This window comes from Coturnix japonica, chromosome 15 (assembly GCF_001577835.2).
Source record: "Coturnix japonica isolate 7356 chromosome 15, Coturnix japonica 2.1, whole genome shotgun sequence".
NCBI lineage: Eukaryota > Metazoa > Chordata > Aves > Galliformes > Phasianidae > Coturnix > Coturnix japonica.
Window position 1 is genome coordinate 3,923,048 of NC_029530.1, and position 14,157 is coordinate 3,937,204.

General features: G+C 52.6%; 1 protein-coding gene across 12 annotated transcripts in view; it reads left to right on the top strand.

Annotated features, from left to right (window-relative positions):
* Window positions 1-14,157, top strand: part of NCOR2 (nuclear receptor corepressor 2) — a 121,397-nt gene that overhangs the window by 30,922 nt on the left and 76,318 nt on the right. For all 12 annotated transcript variants that reach the window (XM_015877795.2, XM_032447859.1, XM_032447863.1 and 9 more), the window contains exons 5-6: window positions 4,608-4,787; window positions 7,913-8,026. In XM_015877795.2, the coding sequence (XP_015733281.1) occupies window positions 4,608-4,787; window positions 7,913-8,026 (294 nt within the window). The remainder of the gene's footprint in view (window positions 1-4,607; window positions 4,788-7,912; window positions 8,027-14,157) is intronic.

The window sequence follows — 14,157 nt, forward strand, 5'->3', positions numbered from 1 at the left end:
GGGGACACACATTGCAGGCTGGCAGTGCTGCAGCTCCAAACACAGCACTGGGGGCACACGAGGGGATGCTCAGAGCTCCATTAAATAGCTCTGAGAAGCTGTGTGAAGGAAAGGGCTTATTCCCCCCCAACCCTATTTTCATGATGGTTTTTGCTTTTTCTTTTCCAAAAGTGCCCAAGTGACTCTGAGCCTGTTTCGCACCTACACAAGTTTCCCAACGCAGCCACCTCTGAATGGAAGGCAGCCCAGCTTGCATTCCTGATCACAAAGTTCCTTGTTTTTTCATTTGTTATCTCAGCTGGGGAGGTTTGCAGGTCACGTCCAGCAGTGACCCGTATCTGTGCCCAGGCTGTTGAGTTTGGGTCTCTTGTTGTGTGTGTTTGAGTCATAAAAGGCCTGTGTGTGTGTGTGTGTGTGTGTGTGTGTGTGTGTGCTCCACACTGCTCTGATGGGAGTGACAAGGTCTTGCTCTTGAGATGGATCTAGATTTGTGGGAAAACAGGGTCTTGGAGTATTGCCATTAAGTCCAGTTTTCTTGCAGGGTTGGAACTGCTGGTTTTTACAGCTGGGGGTGCAGGCTCAGCTTGCTGCATGGAGAATGAGCAGTAGATCAGAAATCCCTGGGGCTTTCTCTTGGCATGAGAAATGGGAGAGCATCCATTAAACAGCCCCGTAGATGCTAAAGCAAGGAGAAGCAGAGTGTGGTTGGTGATGGTAGCTTGGGACAGCAGTGGGAGCAGCAGGAGCCTGGCTGGATGCTATGGCAAACAGGAGAATCAGGCTGGTCCTGTGGCACTCCTCAGGTGCTGTGGTTTCCATCAGAGCTCTCTCTGGAGTATCCCTTTTCCATCTTAATAGAGTGGTTGGGCTGGTAGAGACCTAAAAGATGACTGCTCTGTCTCCTGCATCTGGGCTGAGCCAGCTTGGGCGGTCGTTGCACTGCCCAAGGAAAGGAGCACGAGCCGGGCGGCCTTGAAGTATATCTCACTTGCGGTGATTAAATAGAGCTGTCTTCATTCATTCATTCATCCCCGTCTCTCTAAATCGGATGCCCTTCAAGGCAGCTTCCCGACGGCAGCGCCGTGTGCCGCCCTGATTAACTCCCCGACAAATCCCTGCCCTGCTGCCTGAATGGACCCCACAGGAATTTGCATGGCTGAGGAGTCCCTGCTCGCTCTTCTGAGTCCTTCCTCCTCCCCGGCAATAGGAGGAAATTTAAATGTTTCTGAAGAGCGACATTTCCATTTCAAAAGCTGTTCGCTCAAGTGCGTCTGGAGTGGGATTTCTCTCCCCCCCCCCCCCCCCGCCCCGCTCCTCTCTGAATGGGAGCTTTAGGAGTCTCATTTCCTCTGCTTGATAACACCGGGCTGAGAAGGGCTTTTGTCTTCTCATTTCCCCTCTTCTTTTACTTTTTTCTTTTACTTTTACCCGGGTTTGGAGGCTGCACCTGGTGTGCCCGGCAGCACACGGAGGAGGAGGAGCAGAGCCATCCCCACGGTCCTTTGCATCCCAGCTCCATGCTGAGCCTGGCCCATGCTGCAGCACAGCCCTGTATGGCCTTCCAGCCTGTGTGCTGTGCTGCTGGAGCTGCTTGGAGAAAGGGCATGTTTTCAAATGGGAAGCATTGGGAATTCCTTAATGAGAGCTGGATGAGCTCCTCTTTGTAACCAGAAGACGGGTAGGTGAGAATTCATCACCCTGTGACCCCGGTGGGGAGCATCTGAGGTCAGTGGAAATGCCAGGCAGCAATGGAAGCACAGCATCCATCTGTCGGTGTAACACCTTGTGCTTTGGTCAGCCCCGGCAGAGTGAGGCTTTCCAGGTCTGCCCTGCTCCTTGCGGCCATGCACAAGGATGCCCTATGATCCTGCAGGCAGCATCTATTACATACAGCACCACGGAATGGCTTTTGTTGAGCACTAAGTTTTGGTTAGAGCGTGTAACTGTAACACGGACTGGAGGGGTTTGAGGGGCGGGGAGGGAAGGGCCAGCATTTGTTCTTGCTTTTGCAACTCAATTGCTTCAAGCTGTTGAAACACTGGGGAAGTTTTTTGACCTACTTTCGTGAGAGCTTCAGAATGGTTGGGATATTTTCTGCCCTGGCTCAGTGGAATTCAGCCCAGTTACAGGGGAAAGGAATTTCGTACGGCTTCTCATTAAGTCGCATTTATTTAAAGAGAAGGAAAAACAACACAACATAGAAAAACACACAAAAAAACCTTTGTCTTCAGGCAGCTCCTCCTTCCCCAGCACCCTGAATTCCCTCAGCACGTGCTGGGCTGCTGCCAGGGGAGGCTGTTGTTTCTTTGGGTCTCTGCCCCACTGTTCTATCAGCTCCAGCTCTCCTCCTGCCCCCGACTCACCCACCCTTGTTATCATACAAATCACATCTTAATAAGGCTGGGGATAAACAGGAACTACAGTAGCTGTTAGCCACGTATAAAAACAAATCGCATGGAAACAGTGTAATTACTGAGAAAATATCAACTTGAGTAATGCAGTAATTGCTTTCTTTCCTCCTGCAGATCTATTCCAGCTCTCCCGTCTCGTGCTGGTTTCAAAGGCAGTGACTTCACGTTAATAAGGAGAATTTGGTGTCACGCTGAGCATCTTTAGAGTGTGGGTGCGATGCTGTCTGAAGTGCTGGCGTTGCTGGGGGGCAATTGGAGCAGGGAAGCAGAGCAGCAGCAGCAGTGTGAGCACAGCCAGCCCTGCCCATGGGGCACCCTGCGACTGTCCTCACACAGCTCTGGTTTGCACTGTGTATTTTTGCCTTCAGTTTTGTGTTTTCCTTTCTCTGCTGCTCCATTTGTAGAGGTGCTTGTGAAGGGACAGTGACCTGTTACCTGAGGTCTGGAGATGTTGCCTCTATTTATTGCTATCATCATCTCATAATAAATGATGATGATGGGTTCTGTGCCGTAACTTGCAATTGTTTGCCTTACTCAGCTTTGCTACTATTTCACTTCAGGTTCTGCAGGGTAAAATGATCCCTATTTATCAGAAAGCAGGTTTGCAGAGGGGCTGTGCCAAGCAGCAGTGTACAGATGCCCTCTCTTGTGCATTGGCGGGGATGAGAGAGCACCTTTTGTTTGCTGTGCCCAGTGAGAGGCCTTTCTCTCTCTTTTTGGCAGGCAGCCTCCTGTGCTTTAGAAAAATGCATCCAGCTCCAAGCCACGGCTGCTTTCTGTTCCTATTCCCTAATTTGAACTAGATTATACAAGCAGCTCATTTGTCTTTTGCTTCTTGTGGCTGTCCTGCTGGTATTGGCTTAAAGTGGAACAGAACAGCCGACAGCCCACCTGTGGAAAAGGCACTGAGCTTCACCTTCCTGCTGCAAGCAGAGCAACCAGATTTGCTGTCTGATAGTGGGGAAGTAAAGCAAGACAGAATCTGCTCTGTAGGGCTCCAGAGAGTCAGCTGGGGAGCACACAGGGGTCTGTGCCATCCTGGTGTCACTGAGAGCATCGTTTCACCCTCCTGCACGAGGGCCAGGCTGTGTGTGCAGCCTGCAGTCGTGGTCAGGAGGTGCAGAACAATGTGGGCTTTGTCGCTGTGCTGGGGCTGAGGCAGTGAGGCTGCGCAAACTTCTTCACTTGTTTGCTTTCCCCATCTCTCCCCTTGGAGCAGCTGCAGGGTGCTGTGTGCAGCCCGATAGCAGTTTAAGGTTATGGACCCAACTGCGGCTCCTCTTCCCCACTTCTTCCTCCCCAGGGGAAAAAAAAATCTGTCCACTCACTATAAGCAAATGAACAGATAAACCTCTAATTGAGGTGCTGGGTGGCTGCCAGCTGGGAGCGTGGTGCCGTGGGTCGGGTTGTGCCGGATCCCCTTGGGCCTTGTGTTCACTCATGCTGTGTGAGCTCACCTGAGCACTCAGCCCGTGTTGGCAGAAGTTGGGCTTTTGGATAACTGGGAGGTTGAGGGGTGGAGGGTGATGTGCAGAGGAGATGCTGTGGCTCTGGGATGCTCATGAAGCGGTGCCATCCACACAGGTATTACTTTGCTGGGACAGGGGTTGTGTGCCCCCGTGTTTGCAATGAGCTGTTAGTTAAGGGGAATAATGAGAGCTGCCTCCTGTGATGACCACAGAGGTTTTGCCAGTCTGTCTGCTTTCATTGATCTGAGAGCTTCTTTACCCAGAATCTGCAAAAAGCCATTTTCTATCAGTTCCATTTATTTTTATCTAAGCTGACCTCACGTATCCCCGTGGTCTTTATCACTAGAAAGATGTTTTTGTCACCTGCCACTTGGGGCTCCTCCCACCCTGCCAGGTCCTTAACAGGGGGTGTACGTGGAGCTGAAGGGTTCCTTGTTATGGATGTGTTCAGTTCCATGGGGATGTGAGCTCACTGAAGGTGCAGGGAGTGGGAATGTGCCGCTGCAGGGCGCCCAGGAGAGTAACCCAGTGCTCTCTTGGGATGCTGAAGGTCACAGCACAGGGTGCTGATGTCACCTGGCAGCTGGTACTACTTAGCCCTGCAGGTTCTCTGAGGGCTGTGTGTGTCTTAAAGGGCTGGGAATAGACCAGGGAGCTCATGTGGGAGGCTGAGAGGAGGATCTTGAGCCTCCCAGCACAGCTGACCAGCAGCTTTTGTGCTCCCCAGGACCGTGGCCTGCCTGGCAAGCTGGAGCCCGTGTCTCCTGTCAGCCCTGCGCACCCAGAGGCCGAGCTGGACCTGCTGCCAGCCCGGCTGTCCAAGGAGGAGCTCATCCAGAACATGGACCGTGTGGACCGTGAGATCACCATGGTGGAGCAGCAGATCTCCAAGCTGAAGAAGAAGCAGGTAGGAGGCTGGGCTCTGCAGGGCAGCTCGTGTCTGTGCTTCTTCTTGCTGGCTCATGACCTGTCCTTTCCCATGTGTGTCTGCAGAGGGGAAGTGGCAGTGCCTGTGCCACCAATGTGGGCTGCAGCCATGTTCTTGTCATGGCACGGCTTGTGTGGTCTGTGTTCCTCTGCATGAGAGCATGCCCCAGCTGAAGGATCACCTGCCTTATTGTAGCCACGTTACAATTAGCATAAATCCATTAAGGGATTAATACGACAAAACCTTGGGGGATGCCTTTAAAAAACCTGGAGACTTAAAAGCTTTCTCTTCCTAAAGCAAATCACTTCTGTGTCTCTCTTGCCAGTGGTTTTTCACTTTGCTTGTGGCAAATTTCTGGTCTCCTGGTGGATCCCAAACTGCCTTTCAGAGGTGTGGGCAATTTCTGGATGGGGTGAATGTGTGCTCAGACTGTCACACTGTGTGGGAAATGAGGACGAGTGCAGCTCCTTGAGGATGTGCTGGGGCAGCAGGAGCAGAGGGGACAGTGGTCTGTGCTTTCAACACACACTGGGGAAGGATGTGCATATTGATCATTTCCCATTGCTGGTGGTGTGAGGGGCTTCCAAAGAGGGCAGTGTGCTTGGTATGGTGGCAGCTCGAGGCCTGGTACCTGCAGGTCCTCAGCTGGCTTATTTCAGAGATGCTGATGAGCTGCTGTTGAAGCTGACGGAGCAGCATATGCTCATTGCCATTAAAATCAAACTGTCCTTCCATAAGGAAATAGATTTTTATCGTTGCCTGCTTGCTTGGTTGATTTCTTCCTTCTGAACGCGTTTTACAATTCTTCCTCCCCACAAAAATGCTCCTATGAGTGGGGAAGAAGGTGAAAGTGGTTGCTGGCAGTCATCCCCCCTGCTTTTTTGATTTGGCACGTGGTGTCAAACCCATTTGATACACCCAGTGCAAATGCCTGCACAGTGTGGCTGCTGTCTGCTCCCCAGGAGAGCGCAGTGTCAGGCTGGGGGTCCTGCCTGAGGTTCTGCAGGATCGCTTTGTCTGCCTGCACGTCTGAGCTGTCAGTGCTGGAGGAAGGCGAGGGAGGGGAAGCGATCAGCCTGTAATAGATCCCACTCCTCCTGGAGCAGGCGGCGGAGCAAGGGAGAGGTTGTGCACAGCCGTGATTTCCTAATGCGTTTCCCCTCTGTCTCTGGGAGGCCTTCTCAGGGTAATTAAATGCACTTGTAAGGAAAGGCAGCGCAGCAAAAAAAAATACAACACCCCACCGTCCCTCTGTGCTCAGTTGTTCCAAAAATGGCAGTGAAGGCCCTGCTGACAGGAGGGGTTTTGAGTGGGACAAGACTTGGAGCGAGCTGAGAAACCCCTCCCCAAATCCTGCACACCCCTGGCAGCAGGCTGCTCTGATCAGCCATCCCCTGCTCATTCATGTGCCATATGTGCTTCAATCACTCATTGAGTTTGCTCTCCCCCTCTTTCCGACAGGGAAGGATAATCTCTATGCATTTATTCCTGGCAGCAGTACTGGGGATCGTAACAAGAAATAAACTGCCAGGCTCGTCTTCCCAGCGGTGCCTGCGGCTCCGTGGAGCTGAGGGCTGCTGGAGTACAACACTCCCACCTGGTGATGGAGGTGCAGCTGAGCCCTGCAGCCCCTCTGGGCTGGGGAGCTGAAGGCCTGCAGGTTCCCACCATCTCTCCCACGGGCTCTTTGGAGGTAGTTTGCAGTAGTAACACATGGAGGCTGGAAGCGCTCTCCTCCACGCTGGGTTAGGGAAGCAACGTGGTGCCCACCCTGGTTTGCCACACTGGGTGCACATTTGTGCACAGCTAATGATGACGTTTTGTGTCCCTTCATTATTACGGCTCTGGCTCTTGGGGAGAGGAGGGTGCAGTTACCACTGAGGGTGGGGAGGGAGTGAGTGTGGAGCTGTCACATCTCATCTCCCATCCCTCTTCTCTCCCTATAAAGGTCACAGTCCCAGCCTAGCTTTTGTGGCAGACCTTTAAGAAATCTTGTTCGTGTCTGAGAACCTTGACCTATTTTGCTTTGCCATTTCCTACAGCTCCCAGGGGTAGCTGTCATGTGCTGGACCTGCTGAGGTCAGGTTTGCTGTTTCAGTGGGTGCTGGTGCCCACAGAGTGCCTGTATCCATAGCCTACAGCATCTGGCCCTTTAATAACTGTACCGTGTTACACCATAGAGAGCAGTGTAATTCTCTACTGTATTTCAGCTATAATTAGATTTGTTTTATTTTTTTTCTTTTCTCTTAACGAGCTGCTTTTAATGAGCCTCCACTTACTGGCAAACTTTCATTTCCTGATACGCCATCAAATCCTCTTGTCTGAAATCAATTACAGCAGACCCGACCACTTTGCAGGATTTTTGTGGGTTTCCAGAACAATAAAGCCAAGTTTTGGGCATTTTTACCCAAATAATTTCCCCCAGAGGAGGGGAGGATCGACAGATGCCTCTGTGGGAATCCCTCTGAGTGCTCGGAGCTCCTGGTTCAGGAGCAGGGTATGTTGGAGTGCCCTCACCAACCTGGGAGCACCGCGGTGCTGGAGGAGTGAAGGTGCAGGGGGTGCCTGTGGGCTGATGGTTGTTGGCAGCTTTGAGCTGTGGCTTAAGTGTTTTCTTGGACTGCATCCTACAGCCCAAGTGTTGCTCTCAGTTAGTGCAAAGCTCTGGATGAGTATTCTGTTGGGACGGGTCATCCCAGGGCATCTCTTCCAGGCACAGCACCAGAAGATAAAACCGGTGATGGAGAGCAGCCTCGCTCCATCCCTTGTTCTGCTGCTCCCCTTGCAGAGGCAGCAGCTCCAAAGGCAGGCAGGAGCTTCAGTTCCCCTCTAGGGTTCTTAATAAATCCATTATTCCTATCCATGAGGCTCTCCAGGAGGCCTGCTCAGGGCTGGTCCTGTTGTTCGTGGAGGACAGACTGCCTGGGCTAGGACGGCGTTGTGCATCTGTCGGCAGCTTTCCTCCCTCTCTGTCTCTGAAGCTGCCCTTGGTGGCTCCCAGGAAGCTTTCTGTATTGGTCATGGTACCGCAGAGAATCTCGTGTGGACGGTGATGGCAGCATTTCTCGCAGTGACTCACTCTCCTCCCCCCTATCCTTCCACAGCAACAGTTGGAGGAAGAAGCAGCCAAACCACCGGAGCCTGAAAAACCCATCTCCCCCCCTCCTATCGAGTCCAAACATCGCAGCTTGGTGCAGATCATCTACGACGAGAACAGGGTGAGTCTGGAAACGATGGCAATTCAAATGTGCGGTCGTGCTGTGTCATCCTGGCCTGGGCTGGGAGGGTCTGGTGTGGGGCAGATGGGGATTGCCCCGGGCAAGTTCCTTGGTGAAGGCTGTGGGCAGATGTGATGGATGAAGCTCCATAGGGAACAGTGACAATGGAGGGCTGAGCCCTGGGGTGCTGTATGGATTAAGTGCCATGTGAGAACCTGCTTTTGTAGGGTTTCCTGCGGTAAGTGTTAGATTGGAAGCATTGGAGCCCTGCTTGTTAAACAGCTTGCTTTATCCTCTCCCCTGGTGTGAACCTGGTGGAAAATTGCCTTTAACAATGGGCTTTGACTTGGTGGGCTGCACAGGTGGAGAGGGATGTCTGTGCTGCTCCAATACTGGCAGCCAGCTACGAACCCTCCTGGCTGCCTCTGGGCCGTGGGGCTGGTGCAGAAAGGACATGCATTTGTGGGTATTTGAGCTGGAAATGGCATTAGCAAAGGTCACGCTGGCATCGCTGCATTTGGATTTCTGCCTTGACCACTTGTTTGTTGCGCTCTGCCATTCCCTGCAATAGCAGCCTGAGGAGATGTGAATTTTGCTGTGTGCATTGGAGAGATGCTGGAAAATTGGGCCCTTTGGAAGATAATCAAGCACATTCATTTTCATTTAGGTGTTGGATAAAAAGGATGATTTTGCATAAAGGGAAAACTACCAGTCACTAATTATTGTGAATTGCAAAGCCTGAGATTTCACTGGGAGCTGCAGAAATCCAGGTGCCTGACGCTAAAAGAGAAATCAACCACATACTCTGTGCCGTTTCCCTGGCTGTACTTTTCCCATCTGCCTCTCTCTGTTAGCAATAGGAAGGAAGTGAAAGCTGAGGGCAGCATGATTGAGGTGTGAGCACACAGCAAAGCCGGGCTTGGAGCCCTTCTGCCCCACAACACGGCCAGGCATCCTGCCCAGGAGCCTTGGGCTATGCAGCCTGCCATGCAAGGGTTGGGTTCACAAAAGGAGACCTCGGATATTTTCATGCTTATTCCATTGACCTCATCCTCCCTGGATGCTGTTGTGAACCTGGTCCACATGCTGTGGGGAAGAAGCAGGCACTGGTGAGGCATGGAAGGAGAGGTGGTCTTCTGAAGCTGCATCTCTGATGGGCTGCGTTGCAGTGGTTGCTGTAGCAGGAGCTGGCTCAGAGCTGGGCCCTTGTCTTACTGTGCCCCTCTGCTCGGTGCTGCCCAGCAGCAGGGCCATGCCTGCTCTCTTGTCTCTCTGAATCCCCTCCTCCTCTCTGTGTGGTCTCTGTGCGAGTGAGGATTCCTCCCACTGAGAGCAGCGTGTCAGCAGTCTGTCTGCGGGCAGCGGGCTCAGGCCGAGCAGCCCTTCCCTTCTGCCTGGCAGAAACCACAGTGGGCTGTAGCAGAGTTCCTCCTTTGTGGAAGGCACGATCTGTTCATGGGCTGCAGAGCAGGCAGAGGCTCTGCTGTGCCCTCATCCTGCCTGCAGCTCACAGTGTGGGCTGGCGGGTGGCTGTGTGGGGTGCATGGCTTGAGGCATCGCTGTGGGAGCAAATGTGGGACTCGGGGTATTGCTGTCCCCCCAAGGGCAGCCTCAGCTCTCAGCCAGGCAGCTCTCGTGGTGGGAGCAGCAGAAGAGCCCTGGTTCCACACCATTGGAGCAGAGGTGCTGCCCGGTGCAGGGTGTCAGCCCGTTCCCAGCCCTGTGCTGAGCACAGCATGAAGCAGGGAGTGAGAGCCATGCATGGGAGAGAGGAGGTTATGTGAGGACACAGCAGCTAGGAACGCCGGAAAATCGAGTTAGCCAGCCGTTCTGTGACCTACTTTCCTTTTGGCGATAGCTGTGGCTTTTCAGGGGTGAATGGTTTCTAATTTTAGCCCTGGTTCATCAGGGAGGTCTGTACGTTTCCTCCCCCCTGTGCTGGGATGGATGGGTGAGCGCCGGGCCGTGGGCTGGATGCTGGTCTCAGATCCGCATCGTGCTGCCCTTCCCACCTGCAGCCCAATGACTGCCTGCAAAAGGGAAAGTTCCTCAGCATCACACAGTGTCACCGTGGAGAGCCTGACCTGCAGCCCCCGCCTGCTGCGCTCTGCTGGGCAAGTAATTGATTTGCAGCAAGAAATCAGTTGGCTGAACAGATTGTGACAGGGAGGGAGAGGGAGAAGCTCTGGTGACCACGATGGAGGCTTGTTAGGGGATGTGAGGATGGTGCTGAGCTCCTGGACACACCGGGTTATGCCGGGTATCCTGGGTGCTGCCTGGGGCTGGCAGCTCTGCACGGTGGGCAGCTCTGAAATGAAACTGCTGGTGACCTTTAGAGCCATTTCATTTCTGCAGGGTCTGCCACCTCTGTGCTGGTAGCTGTGATACTGGCTCTTCGTGGGCTTTAATTTGCTCCTCTGGGATGCATTATGATATCGAGAGAATTTATCTTCCTTCCACGTCAAACCCCCATGACCAGGGCACGTCCTCTGTCTGTATTTTTAGCTGTGGTTTTATCCTGCAGAGTTGTTGATGGGCTTCCTTGCATCCCTCTTCCCTTAAAATTGATTTAGCATACCTGGCCTTGAAGCCATTCCTGTGCTCTAATTAGCGGGTCCCTCATTAGGTGTGCAGGAGGGCAGCGCTGCTGCCAACCATACCAGTGTGTTCCCAGCCATACCAGCGTACCTGGAGCAGCCTTTGTGTTAATCCTCCCTAACAGCCCCATCCTGCCCTGTCTCCCCATCAGCTCCGTTGTGCACAGTGCTTTCTACCACACTCTGTTCCCTCATAGAAGGAGAGGTCACCTGAGGACACGGTGTCACTTGTCCCTATGGCAGCACAGGGATGCCAGGCGCTGTGACCCACAGCAGCACTGCACCCTGCATGTGGGGCCACACTGCCCTTCCCTGCTCTGCTGTCAGCTCTGAGAAATAGCGGGTTTGATGCAGTGCAGGCAGGGGAAGCAGGCAGCACCGTCTGTCTCGCTCTGGGGATTGAGTTGGTGGAAATCAATAAGATTAAATTTTAATTCGTTTTCTGTCTCGGTGCATGTTCCTTCCAAAGGGCACGGCTATCTATCTATAAATTCAGCATTATGCTGTAAAATTGGAATTCAAAGGCTTGGTTTGAACTTTTTCCACCCCCTGCTGCTGTTGTGTCTGTGCGGAGCGTATTCCTGGCTATCCGCTTACCCTCATAAAGCATTAATGCCCCATCCATAAATAAGGGAATAAATAAATGAGCGCTTTTAGCATTGCAAAGTACAATCTAGCTGCTGGCTGCTCGCAGCCATCGAGCGTGACTCAGATCCCATGGCGATTCTGTGTCTGTATAACTGATTTTCTATGAACTCCTGATTTACATGAGAAAGGGAAGAGTCGGGCCTGCATCATGGGCACGGAGCTGCAGTGCACAGAACCTTATCAGTGAAATGCCTTTTGAACATTAAATGTGTTGGTTTTTCTTCCAGTTCTGATTGATGCGGGTAGGCAGGACGGGGCAGTGTGTGTTTGGCTGCTGGAAGAGCCTCAATTTGTTTTGCTTTTGATCCTGCTGATATTTACCCTGGGATTGCCTCACTGCGGCTCAGTGGTGCACGAGGAGCTTCCCAATAGTCCAGGAGAAAACAGGGAGGTCAGAGGCCGGGTGCTATTAACACTGCTCTATAACAGCAAGGTTGCCAGAAAGATGAGATTTGAACCCTCAGCCTGGAGCTGCTCATAATCCTTTCACTTCTGCTCAGTTATCAAAGAAAATAGCCTGTTCCAAACCATTGTCCTGCATCTCTGGGTCCTGGAAATGAAGCCCAAGAGCTCGCAGAACTTGGGTACAGTATGAGCTGCACAGCTCTAAAGCTCTAGGTATGGTGACCCTCCCCAGCTCCCTGGGCAGCCCATGCCAGTGCTCAGCACTCTGATTGAATGGCTGACCCCACGTCCATCACCTCTTGGCCACGAAGCCAGCACTACGAGGTCGTGCTCTTCTCCCAGCAGGTCAGCAGATGAATTTTCCTTTAAACCCTCCATATTGTTTGCCTTTCTGCACCCTGCAGAGCACCGGGGGTGTGATGTCTCGCCTGAGGTTTTTCTGCTGTTTTCAGTGACACCACTCCTGAATTCCATCCCAAACCATCTCCATCCCAGCCTGCCTGCTTGGCACGGCGGCCTGGCCGCTCCCCAGGACGTGGTTCAGAGCTGCTGGTTGACTCAGTGCTGCTCCCTTCACTGTGGGATCCCCAATAGCAGCGCTCACATCCCCCATCACTCCGGCTGACTGCGTCCCACGGGGTGCTATAAATAATGCTGGGAGCACAGAGCGCTATGGAATGATGGCTGGAACCACTCCAAGAAAGTGCCGCCTCCTAATTTCAGATCCGCTTTCTCAAAATAACCCCGTGTTTCCTTCACTTCCATTTTTAAACTTTGCTTGAAGAAGAGCCCCCATGAGATCCCGGCCGCTCCCTGGCTCAGGGTGCTGATATGTCATGGGCTGAGATGCTGCTCTCCTGCACGCTTCCCCTCCTCGTTCTGTTCACTGGAGCAGAGGACCTGATGTTTCCTTAATAGGAAGCCAAATGCTTTTTAGGCTGATGACCTTTGTGGTTCAGCTGTGCTTCTCATGACACCTCCATCCCTTTGAACACACAACTGCAGTGCCAGGGGCTTCACTTGTGAGCGTGGATGTGCCCCAGAGGCTGTGCCTGCACCTGAGATGTACGTGTGCCTCTGCTGTGCTGCTGGAATGGAGCCACTCCAGTGTAAATGGGAGCAAAATTCAGCCCCAGGGCTTTGGTTGTGCTGCAGACACTGTGCTGAGTGCTGTGGCAGTGTTTCAGGACTCCATATTAATCTGGAAAAGGGGTCATTAGCTGCTTGCTGGGGAGCAGCAGAGGGGCTATAAAACCAGTGGGGATCTTCTTGCATCTCACCAGAATAATGGCTACGCTTGCTTCCTGATCCTTTCCCTTCTGTTAAATAACAGGGGTTGCAGGCACAGCTGGCTGCGTTGTTCAGCTGCTGTAGGGTGAATCCTTCCAGTTCCCTTCTGCAGGGTCACCCACTGAGTGTGTTCCTCATGGTGCAGCAGCAGAACTGGGCCGTGCTGGCTGTGCCTATGGGAAGGGTCTGGCAGGGGCAGCAGTGCAGGAGGAGCAGGGCTGCGGTGGCACTGCCTGCCCTCAGGTTGGGCTGAGCACCCCGAGCCAGGCCACAGCGCTCTGTGTTCTCCATCTGTCTGTCCTTGGGCACGGGGGTTCCCTCCTGCAGGTGACATCTGCCACTCTGGGTGCTTCTCTTCTGATGTGATGAAGGCAGTGAGGAGCAGCAGCGATTACCACGTGTGTCAAGTGCTAATTGGGCAGCCTTCATGGCAGAGTCGTTTCTGTGTGTACATACAGAGATGCGACGTGCTCGTTCTGGAGATGTGTACATTACAGTCAGTTAACACAAGACAAATTATGCCATTCTTCTTGATTCGCCACATGTTCTGCCTATGGTGATTTGCCTCTGGCGTGTCTCATTAAGTTGTCTAAATGTGGCAAACACAGCAGTTGAATATATGCAGGTTTTTCTTGGGAGTTAATCACGTTGCACGCACAGACCTCCGCCATCATCAACTGGTTGCAGTTCTAATGCCTTCATCCTTCACCTGCCCCAAATTTTAGCCCGGTTGTATTGGTGTGAGGCTTCTTGGGGCTTCTGTGCAGGTGATCTGTGGGGTCAGCAGGTTTTATTGCTCAGAGACCAGAATGTTGAGCTCTGGCTGTGGGTGCCCTGTGGCAGGATGGGTGGGTTGATGCTTGGACTCAATGATCTTAGAGGTCTTTTCTGACCTTAATGATTCTATGGAGCTATGAATATTTCAGGCTGGCATTTTCCAGGGCAGACTTTGCTTCTTCCTGCTAATGAAGTCTGAAGAGCTGCAGTGGAAGCATTCAGTGTTCTGCAGCGCCTTCTGGGGAGCTTTGGATGCGCTCTTTGGGTTTCTTACCTGAGCTGGGTTTGATAGCACTGATACATTCTATTTCCCTTAATTTCTTCATGTTGGGTCGAACAGAGCAGCTCACTGAATAGCTGAGGCACAAGTGAGTGTTGAAGCCTGTGCACAAGTCTGCCTGATTTGATCTCCCC